Source organism: Nelusetta ayraudi, unplaced genomic scaffold (genome assembly GCF_046127955.1).
Source record: "Nelusetta ayraudi isolate G7.1 ecotype Tasmania unplaced genomic scaffold, CSIRO-AGI_Nayr_v1 ptg000070l, whole genome shotgun sequence".
NCBI classification, from domain to species: Eukaryota; Metazoa; Chordata; class Actinopteri; order Tetraodontiformes; family Monacanthidae; genus Nelusetta; species Nelusetta ayraudi.
The window spans coordinates 6818861-6837380 of record NW_027466120.1 but is presented as its reverse complement, the minus strand read 5'-3'; the positions used below and the strand labels follow the sequence as shown (position 1 = coordinate 6837380).

The 18520-nt window shown below is 45.1% G+C and overlaps 2 protein-coding genes across 4 annotated transcripts; both read left to right on the top strand.

Annotated features, from left to right (window-relative positions):
* Window positions 1-1439: 1439 nt before the first annotated feature.
* Window positions 1440-5539, top strand: fam43b (family with sequence similarity 43 member B). The gene has a single exon (XM_076042272.1). The coding sequence runs from the start codon at window positions 1635-1637 to the stop codon at window positions 2658-2660; it is 1026 nt and encodes a 341-aa protein (XP_075898387.1). The 5' UTR covers window positions 1440-1634; the 3' UTR covers window positions 2661-5539.
* Window positions 5540-10084: 4545 nt separating this feature from the next.
* mul1 (mitochondrial E3 ubiquitin protein ligase 1) lies at window positions 10085-14561 on the top strand. 3 transcript variants are annotated; one of them, XM_076042056.1, is made up of 5 exons: window positions 10085-10202; window positions 11084-11226; window positions 11336-11423; window positions 11530-11650; window positions 12481-14561. In XM_076042056.1, exons 2-5 carry the CDS (start codon window positions 11107-11109, stop codon window positions 13208-13210), a joined length of 1059 nt encoding a protein of 352 aa, XP_075898171.1. In that variant the 5' UTR covers window positions 10085-10202; window positions 11084-11106; the 3' UTR covers window positions 13211-14561. The 3 variants fall into 3 exon arrangements, with proteins under 3 accessions (XP_075898171.1, XP_075898172.1, XP_075898173.1); XM_076042057.1 differs by lacking the exon at window positions 10085-10202 and adding an exon at window positions 10716-10937; XM_076042058.1 differs by lacking the exon at window positions 10085-10202.
* The last annotated feature ends 3959 nt before the right edge of the window (window positions 14562-18520 follow it).

The window sequence follows — 18520 nt, the reverse complement described above, 5'->3', positions numbered from 1 at the left end:
GCATTTTAGGCTTCTCGTTTATCTTCTGCGGTTATAGCAGAGCTCTTTTTGTGTGTAAAGTGGTTGATTTATGGCCAGGCAGCAGTGTGTATACAGCCTTTCAGTCTTACCTGAATACTAAGCTTAATAACGACGCTGTGCCAGCTCATCCTGGGTCACATCATTGCCTTGTTGTTTATGCGCTTAACATCCAAGCGGAGCGTCGGGGTGACGTCTCTTCTCGTGGCCCAAGGCTGTTTGAAAAACTGAGTCAGCTTCCCTTGAAAATACAGTTTTGACTTTGGCCATGAATGCTGTTCACAATTAAGCCCTTTTATCAACAGGTGTCCTCTTTCAGCGACAAAAGGGGATATTAACGAGATGTGACGAGAGACGTGAGGTGAGCCAGAGTGTGTTTTCAAAAAATTCAACCCCTCTCCTCTTTGTAAGCATCAAATAAATCCCATGCATAATTGAGATTGAACCTTTAAAGAATATGTCTCTTTCTCTCATCGACACTCGACAGCGCGAGCGAGCACAGATGGAAAAAGAGACATTTATTTTCCAGTGTTGCCACAGAAACCAGCCTCGTGGCAGAGAACTTAATACACCTTCCACACATGACAGTTGGTTCTACGCTGCCCGGGCCGCAGCTCAGCCACAGACGCAGATGAGACCTGCTCTGATTTATTGCCCCAGAATCAAGAGAGCAGCTGACTTTTATCCTCTCTCTTTATGTGCTGTCGGCGAGCCGAGGAGATGTGAGCTGCCCAGCATGATTGTGACACAGATTCTACCCATTGCTCTTTTATAGGTTTTCACTGCGCCAGATTTCAACCCAAACACATATTACCTTGCTAATTGAACATCCATCTTTGCCAATGTGATGTTAAATGTTAATGTGAACTTCACACTGAAATGTGTGAAGGCTCTGGTTGACAGTAGAGACTGAAATGGGCTTGAATGTAGTTTCCACCAGTTGTGATTCTCTGCCATGAATGAACAGTCGGCCGATCTCACTTCCAAGCTCTTTTCATGCTAATGAGGCATCAGGATTTTCCTTTTCTTCAGACACACTGAATCATACCCAACATGAATTAATTACATGCTATTGGACTTTTACACGAGAATTAACTAGTGCGTAGAAGTGTCCCCCCCAGACTCCCTCCCAAATCCCCTGGGGGACGGCACGACGACAAGGTGTTTCGTCCTCCCTCCACAAGGTTGAGAAAAAAAAATACGACAAGATCTCGGTGCAAAGCTGGAAGGATAAATAATGCTTTGGGAGGGAGCCATTTGGAAGCAAAACAAGGAAGCGGGGAGGGGAGTCGTCGGTGCCCGAGCGCCGGGACTGAGGCACTGATCAGCGCTGCGTGATGCAGAAAGCAGAAGAGAAAGAGGCGGAGAGTTAAGAGGAGGAGGAGGAGGAGGAGGAGGAGGAGGAGGAGCGAGAGAGCGAGCGGGGGAACAGCCTGGCCGAGACTCAGTGCTCTCAGTCTCCCAGTGGCACTCGGAGAAGCAGCTTCTCTCAGCTTTTCCGCTCTCTCCCCACGCACAGGCTCCCACACTCTCTTCTCCAGCGGAGGGGGGCTGAGAAGAGTCGGAAACAGGGGGCAGAGGGGGGGGGTGGACTCCTTCCCAACCCGCCCGGCGCCATGCTGCCCTGGAGGAGGAACAAGTTTGTGCTGGTGGAGGACGAGGTCAAGAGCAAAGCGGCAAAGAGCCTGGGCGCGGGGCTCACCTACCACTCCATCCTCTCCTCACTGCTGCGCTCCTGCCCCGACCTGCTGCCCGACTGGCCCCCCGACTGGGTGGGCGGCCTCTTCCACGCCAAGCGGCAGAAGGTGGAGCTGAACCGCGAGGAGCCGGCGCACGGCGTGCGCTACCTGGGCAGCGTGGTGACCATCGCGGCGCGGGGTGAGGGCTGCACACAGGAGGCCGTGGCCAAGATCTGGGCGCGGAGCAACTACGGCGAGCACGCCGTCAAGATGCGGCTGACGGTGGGGCCGCACGGCATCCGCATGGGCGCCGACAAGTCGGGCAAGAGGAAGCCGCCGGCACACCTGTACTCGCTGGACCGCATCACGTGCTGCGTGGCCGACCCCTCGCGGCCCAAGATCCTGGCCTGGGTCTACCGGCACCAGGTGAAGAACATGGCGGTGGTGCTGCGGTGCCACGCCGCCCTGGTGGGCAAGGCGGAGAAGACGCGGGCCATCGCGCGCAGCCTGGCGCAGAACGCCGCGTCGGCCTTCAGCGAGTTCAAGCGGCTGAAGCGCCAGAGCGACTTCCGCCACCGCCAGCAGCAGCTGCTGGGCGAGCAGGCGGTGCCCCTGGTGCCGCTGCGGAGGCTGCTCAACGGCCAGTGTCACTACAGGCCACCGCCCGCCGACAGCCCCGGCGGCGCCAACCGCCTCTGCTCCATCACGGAGGAGGATGAGGAGGAAGAGGAGGAGGAGGAGGAAGAAGAGGAAGACGGGGAGGACGAGGTAGAGAAACAGGAGGAGGTGGAGGAAGGACCCCAGCAGCAGGAGAAGCAGAGGGTCTTCACCACCAGCACGGACCCCACGCAGCTGCTGTCCCAGCTGGACCTGGGGGACATCGCCAGGCTGGAGCAGTGCCAGATCAACTTTGTGGGCGACGGCGGCGACAGCACCTTCACCTTCATCACCTCGCTGGTGTGATTCCCCTAAAGTGATTCCTCCTCCTCTTCTCCACCCCTCCTGCGGTTACCCGACTCAGGATCCCCACACACCTTTGCTAATAGAAGGTTTAGCCCCACCTACACCTGCTGGTGGTCCAATACTTGGGGCTCCCCAACCTTTTCTCAGAACTGAAGGAGCCTTTCGGATGAAGAGGCGAAACATCTTCAAGATCGCAAGAACAAATCCAGTTGCCCCTTCTACATTGAGATGACCTGGATGACAGAGAACCTTCACACACACACATCCACACACACACAAACACACATACACAGACACACAAAGCTACCCTCCCTCCCCCACCGTCCACGTTGACGTTGTCGGGATCTTCACCCTCGCGCCACCAGCTGGTCGGAGTGGAGTGGTTCTGCGGAGGTTGATTCTCTCTCCGGCCAGACGGCTGTAGCAGTTTGTGGTTGTTTACAAGGCAGGGCGGCTGATGCACAGGCCGACGACAGCACAATGACGAGCGAGGACGCGAAGTGTGACGCTCGGGCTAATTATCAATCGGGGCAGCAAGCGATACGAGTCCTCGATCCACTTCTTTGGGATTTTTTTTTTTTGTGTGTGGGGGTAAAATTGACAATGTTTGCCAGCAGGGATGTATTTTTTGGACGGAGTTGTATTATATTGTTTTTCTCCCCCCCTTGCCCCCTCCCTCTACCCTTCCCAGAGGATGCTGTTTGTGAATTTGTGTTGTTGTTTTTTTTTTTCCTTCTAATATGACAATCCTCATTGAAACTGTCCACCGAATGACCTTTCCGAATGCTTGCAATCACGGAGAGAAGTTTGTTACGGTTCTATTAATGCTTGCAGCCCAGGCTGTAATTTAGGAAGAAAGCCATTCGGCCCACATGTTAATTGCTGTCATCTGTCGTCATCCCCATCATTTATGCATGACGTGTCAGCGGTAACCTTTTCATGCCAAGCGTTTGGGAATTTTTTATGTGGCAGATGCCAACTTTTGAAATTTACACTGTGATTTATGTGCAACTGGGGGCAAACTTGTATCTAATGTAATATATATTTCTAATATATCTATTTATTTGCCATCTGGACCAAAACTAATTAGAATTTTCTATGCCCCTGCTCTTTCTTAGGCCAGCTCTGTTCATGCTGTTGTTTTTTGGTTTGTTTTGGGTTTTTCCACAAGCCCTTCAAGAAGGGGGTCTATCTCACAATCAGACATGAACTGTTTTCAATTTTATTGGAGCTAAATTCCTGTTAATGGTACCTGCCAAAAGTTGCTTTGTGATTATTACGAGATGAAACTATTTATTTTCCAAGTGTGATAAATAAAGAAAAAAATAAAGGCACCCTCGCTTGGGGTTCTGTCATAAATCTCAGAGGGACGGCCTTTCCTGGATGTTTTCAAACGGGATTATTCAAATGTTGCCTGTAACTCTGCACTTCGCTTGCATGGATTTGCATGTTTGTGAAGTGAAAAATGTGTGTAGCCTGTACTTCAAAGACAGAGAGAAAAACCCACACATTTACACAAGCAAAAAAAAGACACAATGTGCCACTTAATCGGCCAGTCAGAATGTTGGATTCCCAGTTTGATGTGTTTGCAGGCCTCAATCTGCTTTCTCTGCCTTTTTTTTTTTTTTTTGCTCTGAGGGGAGCAATTAATCAGTGGAGTGAATTGTTCAGGAAATGAGCATAAAGCACCTGGCACTGCAGGATGGCTGTCAGGCTCTGACAGGAACGACTGATCCAAAACGGGGGTCCGGGAAGCTGGTTCCCACCTCATCGACCATTTTACTGCAAACATAAGCCATTTTAGTGAGCGTGGACGCGCACAGTGCCGCTGCTGAGGGCAAATTTGGAGGTGGGGTTTTTTTTTAGAGATTCTTCATTATATAATCACACACAGCAGTCTGTTTTTTTGGCAGCGAGGCATCTTCCTAGATGAAGAAGAAGAAACAGCTTCTGAAAGCAGAATCTTGTCGAGGTGTCGGGATTGATCGGAGGGGACAAATACTGCTGTAAACCGAGGGCAGGGGGGGGGCGAGTGGGGGGGAGATGGAGGACTCTCAGATCAGACTGCAAAAGAACAGAATCAAATGTCAGAGATAAGAGAATGAAGAATTCCCTTGCCCCAGCACAAACCATGTCAATGCTGCGGTGCGCGAATACCAAGAGAAACCATTTGTGTTTTTATAGCATCTATTTTCCCTGCATTCTAATCTCTGGCCGCCTCAGAACCCCTGCGCGGCATGCATAAACACTCCAACTCGGAGAGAGGGCGCGATAAAGTCAAGACCGTTTGCTCACTGACACTGGTGCCCGACACGCTGCCAGTGCTGCGTTAACACCAGTAGTTAACAAGGGGACGTTTCTGTGCCTTTCTGTAACTCCTGAAGGCAGCGAGGTGCAGGCAGGGGTCACTTTTACAGAATTGCAAACCCTTGACTTTAATCAGGCAGTCAGGCACAGAGGCTGCTTTTAAACGGCGGACGGCTGAATTACACCCAACACTACACATGGCAGGTTAGTCAAGTATTGCATTTTATTCTGCCATTTTTCATGTGAGGTGTGTTTATGGAGCCCCTAAAAAGCGACTGCTGCACACAGATTTTCACAGAAGGCATTGCTGTTTGTGAGGCAAACACGGCGAGCTGAGCGGCGGCACCGCAGGGCCACTCGTCACGCCGCCACAAGAAGGAGGAACAAAGTGTTTAGTCCCCCGAGGAGCTGGCGGCCACAGGCAGGTCACAGTCCTGCTTTGTTCCAGCGAGAAGTGCAGGAAGATGAAGTGTTGAGAGAAGTTCCTGTGAGAGGGCGACTGAAAGGAAATGCACTTTGGAGTTTGAATGCGGCTCCGTAGCAGATGGACAATAAATGAAAAGAGAATAATGTTTGGGAGTTTCTTTATTTTTTTGCACTTTTCCACCTATCATTTGACTTAGGTCAAAAAACACAGCCGTGTGATTTCTCATCAATTCTCAAAAAGCATATTTGAGCAAATCATATAACATCTATGATAATATGTGTGACGTTTGGGCATTTTTCAATAGACTTCATGCAGCATTTCACTGTTGGGAACCCTGAGTCCAAGAGAAAAATGGGTCCAAAAAAACGAATGGATGGATGGATGGATGGATGGATGGATGGACGGACGGACGGACGGACGGACGGATGGATGGATGGATGGAAGGATGGGGTTCGAGAATAAGGCTTACAGACTGGCAAAAGCTGCAAATACTCACCGAATTAAAGGTTTGCTGTTTGATTCTTCCACAGTTGAGATGCCCAACTCTTTTTTGGACAAGACTCACGGCCCTAAAAGGATCCAGATGGCACCTCCATCACCTCCTGTGTGATTGAGTCTGGCTGTTAATCATCAGGTTGATCTTGAATAAGAATTGCTGCATTGCATTGCTTGTCTTTTTCCCAACAAATCGTCATGATAGGCCTCTCAAAGACAGAGATTGGGTCTGTTTTCTCGTGAAGCATCAGCTCTCAGTAGTGGCACTAGAAGACTGAACCTGTACAAGATACTTGAGTGTCACGGAGGCCCCATGTAATGTGACATTCGCTTGACCAGTGTTTTGGAACCAATCTTCTCACACTAATACAGGTCTTCTTGAAGCGGACACGAAGACAAAGGTCTGGAAAGGAGCCCTTTGTGATGTCGCAAATGGCGCTGCTACCTCACTTACAACCGAATCCATGCCGGGCTCAGTGACGGCCTGATCAGTGATGTTCTATATTGTTAGAAGAAGAGCATACTCACCTACGCTATCTCATACATATCTTATATGGCATATTCTGAGGAGAGAGTTGCATACGTAGCAATTTGCAAACGAGACGCTCCCTGTTTTGTTGCTCAGCAGATCACACAGAGACAGAAGAAGCTCTCCGCTTTCAGTCGGCGCAAACAGGCAAACTGCACTCCAACTGCAAGACGCACTTATTAAATCTTTCTGTTTCACTGAGACAGATTAAAAACAGAAATCCATTCTGCTTCGCACAGGGCTTGAAGTTAATGAGAACTCGTTATGATGCAGGACGCTGTCAAATAACGTCCCGCGGCCACAACTGTTCCCGTTGAGTGTAAATTACATTCCAGATTCTTGCCAAAAAAAAAAAAACTTCACTGTCTCACTGTCAGTGAGCAGAGAGCATAAACAGCTAAGTTATTCATGAGAGTGTGGGATTAGTTACTGCCATAAAACATTTATGGTTTTGTCCCACAAAACATAATATGTAAAGGCAAAATCACAGTCTCAAAATGAATAATGCAGATCATTCCTGTTAATTCATGCACAATTTTGCAGCAGATTTCTCAACTGTTTTTAAATGCAGCTAAAATCAACGTCAAAGTCACAACAAATACAGGATAATTGTTTTTGTTTGTTGAAAATTGGCAATTGTTCTTTTAAACGTATTTCTGATGTGTGTATTTCTATTTATGAACCTTTTTAAATTCACACAAGGGAAGAATTCACTTTGCAATGACAGACATTTTTAGAAGAGTCATTGGCTCATAAGTTCCTGAATACATTTGCAAAAACTTTTATGTGCATTTCTTCATGGCAGTAAAAACCCAGCCATGGGAAATGTGAATGTGAATTCGTTATGTTAAATAATGATATTCAAAAACGTAAATGAAATCACCTCTCCCTGCAGCACTGCACCATTATTATTATTTTTTTCCCAAGAGGCTGCTGCTGCTGATAAATTCCTGTTCATAAAACAACAGCATTCTTAAATCTCATTTTTCACTCAACACATTACTTCCTGAAGAAGAGCCCCAGAATAGCTTCACACACGGCAGCTTTCAAAAAGAGATGCTGTATAACAATCAGCTAAAACGAACAAAGGAGGCACTTTTGTAAAACATGGAAATCTAATGACTGCGTTGCACACCACCTGATGTTTATCTGACAGTCACAGGGGGACGAAACATGCAGCGAGGAGTCACGTATCTGCCCTCGCCATGACGTCAGCAAGAGCAATTAAGCAGACTAATTGTGGAATCAATAAAGGGAATTACTGGTTTGTGTTTCTTTATGACACCCAGTTGGGCATGGTGCTGATTATGTCCTTGTGGCCTGAATAGGTCTGTTTAATTTGGTGTTTGTCTGCTGTGCCTGTTGTGCGATAATCAGCACTGTGACGTGCACCGCTGGGTGATTTGGTGTGAGTGATGTGTCCTGATGTGTGATGAAGACCTGCATGAATCAGTCAAAATTCGAGAGCCATGTTACTGATTACACTCTAATAACTTGTTTACTGACAGTTTCCCCTGGCCCCGCTAACAAGCTAACCGCAAAGACCAGACCATTGAGCATTTCACCAGCGGTGGGCCATCAGCGCCTGCAATTCCTTCTCAACAGGCCTAAACATACTCATATAGTTCATATAGCCTCCATAGTCTGTTCTCTTCATGCCATATTATATTGACTTGGTTGTGCTGCTTCCACTGTTTTATATTGTGGGAGAGTTTTTAATCCAATCATGTTCCAGCTAGCTTGTGTTGTCAGGTTATTTTGCAAAGTGAATCAGTGGGGACTGGGAGTCAGTGAGTCTTGTGTGTGCATATGGATTTCCACACATTCAGGGTTGACATACTCAATAACCCATATGGCTCAAAAAGACTTTTCAATTAATTCATCATTACTTCAGAAACAAAGAGTCAAGGTTTTTAAAAAATATATATATATATATATAAGTTTATTTAAATATGCTTTATATGATATTACATAACTAAGAGGGAGGGGAAATTATTTGCAGCAGCAGTTAAATTTTGAAACTTTGAAATGCAGCTGCATCGCTGTGATTTCACACATTCACCTTGTCAGGCTCTCATGAGAAGTCTTTCCAGTTGGCTTTAGTATTGAGTAACCAGTGAGAGTCCTGTGGTTGTGAAGACTTCCAGATGCAAGGAAATAGTTGAAGAGTTATTTATGAGCAAGCATCCATACGGATGCAATAAAGACAATAGGCCCATTAGCTGACTGTCTGCTTTGCCTTTGCTTTGAACTGCTGTTGAATGAGAGATCAACGCGACGTCTCTCCTTGCTGAAGGCGCATGTGTGCCGAGCTCTCTCCGCACACCAAGGGGCAACAGGAGAGTAATTGGATGCAATTATCATCACATTTGCTGCTATTTGCCGTGGCGGTGGAGGTGTACTGTCATTATCTCTGTGGCCCCCAGTGATATGGCCTTTCTGCTCCTAGTAAAAAAAAAAAAGAAGAAGAAGAAGAAGAAGAAGAAGAAGAAGAAGAAGAAGAAGAAGAAGAAGAAAAGAGAGCCAATTTGGCAGGGTGATGTAAAAGAACACACGTCTCTGGCCTAAAATACAAGGAAAAAACGAATCTATTTACTCCTGAAGCATTTTTGATTTTTCTTTTTTTTTTCTTTTTTTTCTTTTATCATTTTGGGAAGGAAGCAATCAGATGTGCATCTGTCTGGCTCTCGTCTCATCTCTTTCCTGTCACCAGGGGAATGGTACAACAAGGGAATGAGGATGCATCGCAGGCGTGCACGCACGCGCACACAAGTACACGTGTCATGAAAGAAATTAAGCAAAACAGAAACACTCACAAAGCATGCACGAGGCTTGGGGCATTTTCCTTCTTTCCGTGGACAGCATCCGAATAAAAGGAAGAGATTCTTTGTGTTTGATGAGCTACACAGAGTGGCAGGTGAATAAAAGGGCAGTAGGGTAGGGTGGAGTTGGCCGGCATGTGAGCATGTTGGCACATGCCACAGAGGAGAGGTTGCGCATGGAAGCGGGCCATGGCCACAATACCTGAACAAACATGGATGTACAAAAATAAACAGGGCAGGCAAGTGGGAGATATGAGGACACACACATGCACTGCTAACCATGAGCATCTCTCACTTATGGTAATCTGACATTTCCTTTTCTTTTTTTTCTTTGCTTACTGTCAAAAGGGAAAACTAACAAACAAGATATCCTGAACTATGGGAATAGTTCCATAGGATGACACATTCTCTTAATAATGTTCAGTGTGTTGGTGTAAAACAGAGCCCACTTGTGCACCTCAGCCCGAGATTGAGAATCATCCTTTTGCAGTTGGCACTCAGTCCAGGGTGTAGGAGTGCACAGTGTTGCAAACGTGTCACAACACGGAGGCAACAATATTGAAATAAAATGTGCATGACGGTGGAAAGATTGTGACGCGTAATTATGATGTAATTGTGAGTATATAAGAATATTAATATTACACAAAAAGGTCAGCGCTATAAATATGATTTTAAAAGTTGTCATTCTAAGGTCATTTCTTGCTGCGATGAGATGTTTCAAGAGAGAATCATCAGCCTTGATTCATATGTATTTATTTTGGCGTACGCACCAATGCATCCAATGCCTTGGGTTTCGAAGTTCCCATTTACGCTAGCATAAATGTAAATAATGATTCCGTGGCGACATCTGCAGGCAGGTAGGGAAAATTTCATTTTCCCAACAGTTCCTCTATTCCTGGTGTGGACTGTGTGGGTCTCTGCGGCTGTCAAAGCCCCTGTTTCAGTGGGACAGCAGTGCACAGGTGTGTGTGAATCCTTTGACAACAGTCGGCATACGATACTAACTGATATTATATATTTCATTGTGTTGTCGCAAGTCCAGCCTTCGGAAGCGGAACGCTAGGTTGTGGTAACTTAGCATTAGCCGCGATGTAGCTAGCTACCCAAAGGACTGTGTTTTGTGAGCCACTACAAGCTCTTCAAGGAAGTGTGTCTCGCCCCAAGGCTATTGGGTGTATCTGTGTTTTTTTTTTTTTTTTTTTTTAAAAAAGAAAAAAGCCTTCAGTGGTTCATTATGCGGTATTGTATGTAACAATGCTCGCATGGGTGGTTGAAGACGGAATGTATCAATGCTGTGTTGACGTTTTGCTACTTTCGTTATGTCGGGTTCTTCATTCACTGTCGAGATAGGGACTGAATTCTGAATTCGAATTGCTGTAAAAGCGTTTGTCTTTGAAACTATTAAACCAACTTTGTTCTTTTAGAGAACGCCACGCTATGGTTTGTCCGCGGTTTACTTTCAACGTTACACTTACAGAGCTGTTAGTAGTTCTGTGTAGTATTTAACTTTATCCGTCACTGGTCATTGTGCTAGCGTTATGACGTTTCCTACGTCATAAGGGTGTTGCAGTGTGTCAAAGGAATGCTGTATTAACTGTAAATAGGCTATAATGCGAATGTTTGTCACTGACTTGGGCAAAGGAGTGCACATTTCAGGATCATTGATGTGTATGGAATCATACAGAATCATAAAATGAGCATGGCTTTTATGGAGAACTCGATTAGAAAGAATTATTTTGTTCTCGGGTAAAATTAAGAGGATGTATTTTTTTTATTTTTTTTAAATGGGCCCTGAACATTGTACATTAGATGTGTATAACTGACGGTATTGTGCACCCCACAGCTATTAATGCTGCAAATGCTAGCATGGACTCCAGTGGGAAGCCCTCGACTGCTCAGATTGTGGTTTTAGCCACCAGCTCAGCGCTGACGGCTATCTTCTACAGCATTTACAAGAGCCGAGCAACAACAGTTGCCAGATTAAAGGTGGGTCACTTTTTTTTTTAGATATGGCGGTCTCTCTGTTTAATATGACTTTGGAATTGGTTGCTCATTTGCTTCTTCTGATATAATCGTTAACACTTGTCCATTTTAGGAAGCCAAGAAAGTCTCCCTTGAGCAGGATTTGAAAGCCTTGCTGTCTGAAACCCCTGGACGATGTATCTCTTACGCTGTCATAGAAGGTGTGTTGTGCTACTTACTTATTTAAGTCTATTTTCCTCTACTGAACCTGGCATATTTTCACCATTCATGATTTTAAAAATAGTCTTTTGGTTCACACACACACAGGTGCAGTGAGGTCAGTGAAGGAAACCCTGAACAGCCAGTTTGTTGATAACTGCAAAGGAGTGATTGAGAGACTGACCCTGAAGGAGGAGAAGATGGTTTGGAACCGTACCACTCATCTCTGGTAGGTCACTCGGGTCTTGGCGTACTATAACAACTCTGTAGAATTTTTTTTTTTTTTTAAACTTGACAACCTGAAAGGGTGTTACTCAACCAGAATGTTACACATGCAAAAACAATTCTAGACTTTGGAATTAGTTATATTGTAAACCCCAAATAAGGAGTCATTATGATCATGTGGTAGCAACTCGCATGCATGTAGCACCTGCTAACGCAAGCATCGGAAAGGACAGAGGACCTAAAAGGTCTGCAGAGTAGCATCTCTGAATGCGTAACACCTCCAACCTCCAGCAGAATGTTACAGAAGTTAAAAGATAAATGTCACATAAAACGATAGAAACAAAAGTCAAATACTTTAGACAAGTAATTCAACCTTTTGTTTTTGTAATAGCCTGGTCAAACTTGAGTCCATTCTGTGCTGGTTGACATATACTCGCTCCATCAACAATTCAAACGTCTTGCTTGTATGATCTGCATGTTGACGCCCGTCCTCACATTTGTGTTACTGTGACATGGTGTGCTTTTCATGGCAAGATGCCCAGTACCACAACCCAGTACAACACTGGTACCGTCTCATCATCTTTACTCCTCACTCATTTCCTGACACAACTGAACCCAAACGCCTCCATGCATCGAATTTAATACTTTTAAAGGTCCAACGTATACATTTTTTTTAAGGAATTCCAGTATTTAATGCAGTCTGCGTGACAGTGCGTTTATTCAACGACTAGAAAACTGGAGCTAGAAAACATTTGGCAGACGCCGTGTCTAAGAAAGTGGCCGTGGTGTCGGGTTGCAGGCCGAACAGTCGTCAAGTGTCTTTGCTACTTCCAGGAGCAACACAGAGAAAGTCATCCACCAGCGCACCAACACGGTGCCGTTTTCCCTCGGCTCCCACGACGACAACATCGCCACCACGGTGCGCGTCATGCGTCCGCTGGACGCCGCCGAGCTCAACCTGGAGACGACCTACACCAACTTCCACCCCACCAACCAATCGCTGTCCAGCGTCATCGGCCACTTCATCAGCGGCGAGCGGCCCAAGGGCATCCACGAGACGGAGGAGATGCTGCGGCTGGGCGACAGCGTGACGGGCGTCGGCGAGCTGGTGCTTGACAACAACCTGATCAAGCTGCAGCCGCCCAAGCAGGGCTTCTGTTACTTCCTGACGCGGCTGGACCACGAGGCACTGCTGAGGAAGCAGGGCAGCAGCGTGCGCATGTGGCGCGTCTTGACGGCGGTCTTCGGCATCGCCGCCTGCTCCGCGCTCTGCTTCGTCCTGTGGAAGTGCTACTCCCACCGCAGGCAGGTCAAGCGGGAGAGGAGCATGCTGGAGGAGTTCAAGGAGCAGCAGCGGAGGCGCATGCGCGAGCTGAACCTGGAGGAGAGCAGCGTGTCGCCCAACAGCTGCTCCGTGTGCCTGAGCCGCGAGCGCTCCTGCGTCTTCCTGGAGTGCGGCCACGTGTGCTCCTGCGCCCAGTGCTACGACGCCCTGCCCGTGCCAAAGAAATGTCCCATCTGCAGGGCGCCGATAGACAGGGCGGTCAATCTGTACAACAGCTAGTGTCAAAGTGAACACCGGGAGCCTGCCGAGCGTTTGACCGCGTGAGACTGAGAAACCCAGAAGGGGGTCACGGACCGTAAATACTTTTGTTTGCACTTGTTAGTTAGTTAGTTAGTTACTAGCTTTCTGATCTATGGTAAATTCAAATTTCAAAAAAGTCTAGTTCTCATTTTGTCTATTGCATTTTTTTTTTTTTTTGGTCAATTTATCTTCAGCACAAAATAAATAAAAAGCAGCCATAAAACAAATAGGATCTCAAGCTCTTAAAAAAACAACAATTTGCTTTCAATCATTAAAAGCAGCAGTACGGGCTCAATATACTGTGGTAGCAGATTCTGGCACCTTTAAAAACTGCTTCTCAATAAGTTTGTGGCCTAGAGCTAAGTAAATTTGATCAAAAACTGACGCTCGCTGACACCAAAGGGTGTCTATGACCTCCTAGTGGCTTTGTGTCACAAGTGCTCAGAACACTCGCGCAGATCCTGTCTTGTTTTAAAGACGGATAAAACGATTTCACTGTAATCCAATGTGACAATGTATAAACGTTACACACCATCCATCTCTTAATAACACTCCTAATGTGGAGACAAACAGGAGCGGCCGACGGCAACCAGGTGGCGCTAATCACAGAAGCCTGATTAAATGTTTACTTTTAGAATGGATGTGCCTGTGCATAAAATCTAAAGCCACGTTCAGAAACTGTGTAACAATTCATATTATTCTGTGGCCAGGGTGAAAATGAAACAACTATTTGCAACGTTTCCACGATTGTGATTAAATTGCAACATATACTTCAAGAAAAGATTTTGCGCAAGGGACAATTTGCACTTCCTTTTGTATCCACAGGCAATCTCTTGTCCGTACCAGTGCCACGAGAAAGCTCTGCGAGTCAGAAGCGAGGCGTGACGGTGAAGGGAATGCATTTCCAATCCAATATATTTGCCTGTGTGCTCGGGGGAAAGGCAACATCCTGCCCACTTTTTCACATAATGACCTCAGCTAAAGAAAAAAGAAAGACATTTGCAAGTGCTGCTCAGTACCTTTTATCTTGAAGGGGATTGAATTCAGAAGGCAAATCCCTCCGATCAGTCAGCCACGGTCACTTTTCGTCAGCGATCAGTCTGTTTCTGTCCCCGTCCATTTTACTTGAAATATTTACAATAAAGGACTTCATCAAGTGCAGCCAAAACCTCACTGAAGTCAAGTGCAATGTAAACCAACCAACCACAGTGTGACACTGGGTGTGTAATTTGATTATTTTTTTGTTTCTTCTTCAGTCATTTTCTGGTGGTTGTATCTGCTGTGTGAGCATTTGAGACGCAGAGTTTAAATAAAGTGTGTTGCAATTTGACTCTTCAAATTAAAAGCGTCCTGTTTTTCAAGATTTTTAAGCCACTTTTCAGCCGAGTTTAAAACGAAGAATATTGATAATAAAAAAATAAAAAAAGCTCTCCTCTAGCTGCTCGCACCTGAGTGCGCATCCAAAACACCAGACGTCAAGCTGCCTGGTGTTTTGGATGCGCACCTTGTCAACTGAGCCGCGACCCCACGAGTGGAAACATCACTTGCCCAGCCATGAGTCGCACGCTATTAACACACTCCTTCCTTTTGTGCTGCAAACATGAAAGCGGCAGCTCTGGACCAACACCATAGAAACCCTTCCATGTCGTCTTGCAGTGCTTTTGTCACTGGGAACTGTCACTGGTCCCCACAGTGACGGGCCCATCAAAGATGTTCCCTTTATTATCGACCACTTAAGAGTTGTTGAATTTCAATGGCACATGAGCGCGGTGGAAGAAGTGCACGATGAGAGCGGCGCACCGCTTGATGAAGGAGCGCCAGACACTTCCCAAACATGATTTACCATGGACGCTGTTTGCAATTCAAATGAGCTCACGTGGATTTTGCATGCGCACATGCATTGAGCAGCCGTGTCTTCAGTGTCTTGGTGTCCCACAGAGTTTGAAAAGAGATAAAACGTCCAACGTGGTTTATTACCACAGAGACTGATTGAAGCTGTTTTTCTGTTATTCCAAGTGGGTTGCAAACTAAAACTGCCACTCTGTGTTTGTTGTTTGTTCATCTCTACGATTTGATTCATCAAAGGAAAAAAAGCATACTCACAACTGGCAGCAAAGTCACTTCAGAATATCTGTTGGTAATCTAATGCTAATTCTTTACTCATTGACTGGTGTTTTGTTTTAAGTATATCCTGCCCTAAAACACGATGAGTGTGGTTTATTTGTATTGCACATTCTGCAGGCAATATGAAGCCTGGCCTGTGACTATATTACATCCTCATGACATTACAAAGAGATGCTATTTTATCCTTTACTGAAAAGAAGCTTTTAGCTTCTGGAATGGTGGATTGATTTTCCAATGCCATCACGTTTTACTCACCACGGCTCCCCATTCTAGAAAAAGAGAAACGGTGACTCTTGATGAAAAGAATGTTATTTTTTGACTGTGCTCCCATTACAGCAGTGTTGCAAGAAAACACTCTCATAAAAACACCCTTTGAGGCTTTTATTGATGAAACATGTTGTTAAAACCAAGCGTGTCATATTTTTAGAGGAGAAGAATTTAGGCTGTCGGCAATGTGACACTGTCACCACCGCTGTTGCGGGTACTGCAATTACTGTAGTATTTAGAATTAAAATCACACAATGGCAATCGTTCAATAGGCTTTTTATATTAATATTTTCATTTATTTATTTAATTTATTGCCATTGTAGGTGTATTTGAACATTGTCAATGGAATCCACAATGGAAATGCTCTTATGTATGTATGTAGCATGTTAGTATGCAGTGCACCGTGTGCATCCAAGCAACCTGGAAATTTCAATTTATTCTGTTGTTCTGTAGCTACTGACACTGACTGTAAACACCCATTAACGCGTCAATAAGATTTGGGTCATATAGAAAATGTAGCTGCTGACAGAATAAAGATCATTTCCCCTCCATTCATTTGGTTTCAGAGGGGTTCAGTTGTCCATGTAAACATCATCATGTCACCTCTAAACAAACATTTGATTCAGAATGAATCAGTATGGAAAGAAGTCTGCACGTAAACACGGCCAAATGAATGCAAAATAGATTTGGACTGCCTTCCCGATGGAACCATAACAGAAATATGCATGCTGTTGGGTTTTGACTAGGGCTAAAATAAATAGCATTTTGTGATCGATTTCCCCGCAGCACAGCTAATGGAAGATGCAACAGCAAACACCGATACTTTCCATGGTAACAGTGTCGTCACACACCCAAAGGTGGCTCAAGATTCATTTATAGTGCTCCACGACCTTTCTGCACAGCAGATCTCCAGGAGGCAGAGCAATTACTTTTGTTTGTTCTTCGCAGGATTTATGTGCACATTAAACTGCTGTGATATAAGAGCCTGCGTTAAACTGGACATCAGAAGCTGTGATGCAGCCAAAGGCACTTAAGTAGCTGTGATGGGAGGCAATTATTGACACTGACGAGACGCAAAGACCCCGTGCTGACAAAACAATCAGGATGGTAAATTGCAACGTGACAATAAAATAGTGTTCTAATGGACATATTGATATAACTGATTATGACTTAATCTAATTTCATATAAATTCTGTTTGTTCTGGTGAAAATAGTTGACGATTAGTGGTGAAAAACAATATCATCCAAATGACAGTAAAGACATTTTGATTAAATGTTACAAACAGATTTCTGCCACCTTGAGGTAAATCAGGGTGTTTTTATCTGCCATGTTCCTGCTTACAAACGGACAGTGTGTGTGCGTGTGTGTGTGTGTGTGTGTAGCCATTCCCCTGAAAACCTGCAGGCTTTCTTTCTCACGCTCTCTTTTGTCTTTTCCCTTTTTCGCATTAGTCTTTTCGCATGTTACACCATGTGATTGTGTATAGTGTAGATTACATTTTGTCATTGCAATTACCGCTGAGGCCTTCAAGGTCAAGGACATACTAGAAAAGTCTTCTTTGTTAACAGTGAGCTGTGTCATAGAGCGCACTCGCAGTGCTCGGTGTTACTATGACATCTCATTACCTCGACAATCACCATGTCTTCCTCTGCCAGTGAGACCCGCAAGGACATGTTCTCAGCGAATAAACCGAGATAAGTGGTACCAAGTCCACTAACGACGTTCACAGTGAAAACGCAGAGTTAATCTTTTCCCCTGTTTGGGTTTTTGGGGTGGGAAAGGTTCACGTTCACATGATGCTTTGTTGGCTCTCAGAAGGTACAAACAGTGAGGTATCACAATCAGAGGTATCTGTGTGTTATCAGTACCCTTGTGACATCACCAAAAACACCTAATTTCCAGAATCGTGTATTGCAAAAGAGCTAAAGAATGGACTTTCCTCCTTTGTAGGGATTTCGCTGACAGGTCTGCGGCACACAATGTTGCACCACTGGTGGACTTGAGGCAAAGCAGCCAAGTATCTATAGGATGCTTTGGCACATGCAAAGTTATGTCAAAATCCAACGCTTTTGGTACAAATTTGGTCAAAATCAAATCTGAATCTAAACTTCATTCAGGCATGTAAAAAACAAATTATTCATTACAAGGAAGTAGAGACAGGTGTCATGACTAGTGCCAAAAATCCTCCACATCGAGGCACGAGGGATCCATTATATTAGGAAAGAAATGGCGATGAAAGCAAAACTACTTGTTTAAGACCAATTTTATTTCATGCATCTGCAGAGCAGACCATATTATTAACAGTTATAAACACACTACAGCAGTTTTCAACAGTCTTCAACAGTCAACAACCAATTGTAAAGGCACACACAACAAGTTGAAAGATACTGCACTATAGTACTGACCCATAGCAATACAGTTACAACCGCACGTACTACTGCATTTACAGCACAGAGATATTACTATGCGACGTCCACTGTCCTCAAGTCAGAGAGCGAAATACTGCGCAACCAGCTCCAAAATGCCAAGTCAGTAATTGAACATCATAACAAACACCCGTGTTCATGCAAAGAGATTGGCGCAACTCAGCCTGAGTGGGTGAAAACAAAAAAATCAACACTGAATACCTGAGTAAAAGCAACTGTTATGGAATAGGAGCAAGAAAGTCACCACTGACCGATGCCTACAGAGGCTACAGAGAAACAAGCTACATTATGCATATACAAAAAAAAAACTGAGGAAAAAAACATTGTTTTTATGATTTAACTGCAGTGGACACATTTGTATTTTCTGTTGTCCGTAAACCTTGGAGAGGCACTTGTGGTAAGTGATCTGTGAGCGTGACAGAACTTCAATCGTTTTTTGCCTCTCTCATTTTCAAAGTAAAATTGTTACGA

Excerpts from the sequence above, each read along its gene's own strand:
- fam43b (XM_076042272.1), top strand. The coding sequence starts at position 1,635 with ATGCTGCCCTGGAGGAGGAACAAGTTTGTGCTGGTGGAGGACGAGGTC.
- mul1 (XM_076042057.1), top strand. Across the intron at positions 11,227-11,335 it reads CAACAGTTGCCAGATTAAAG|GAAGCCAAGAAAGTCTCCCT; the intron begins GTGGGTCACTTT and ends TGTCCATTTTAG. Across the intron at positions 11,424-11,529 it reads CTCTTACGCTGTCATAGAAG|GTGCAGTGAGGTCAGTGAAG; the intron begins GTGTGTTGTGCT and ends ACACACACACAG.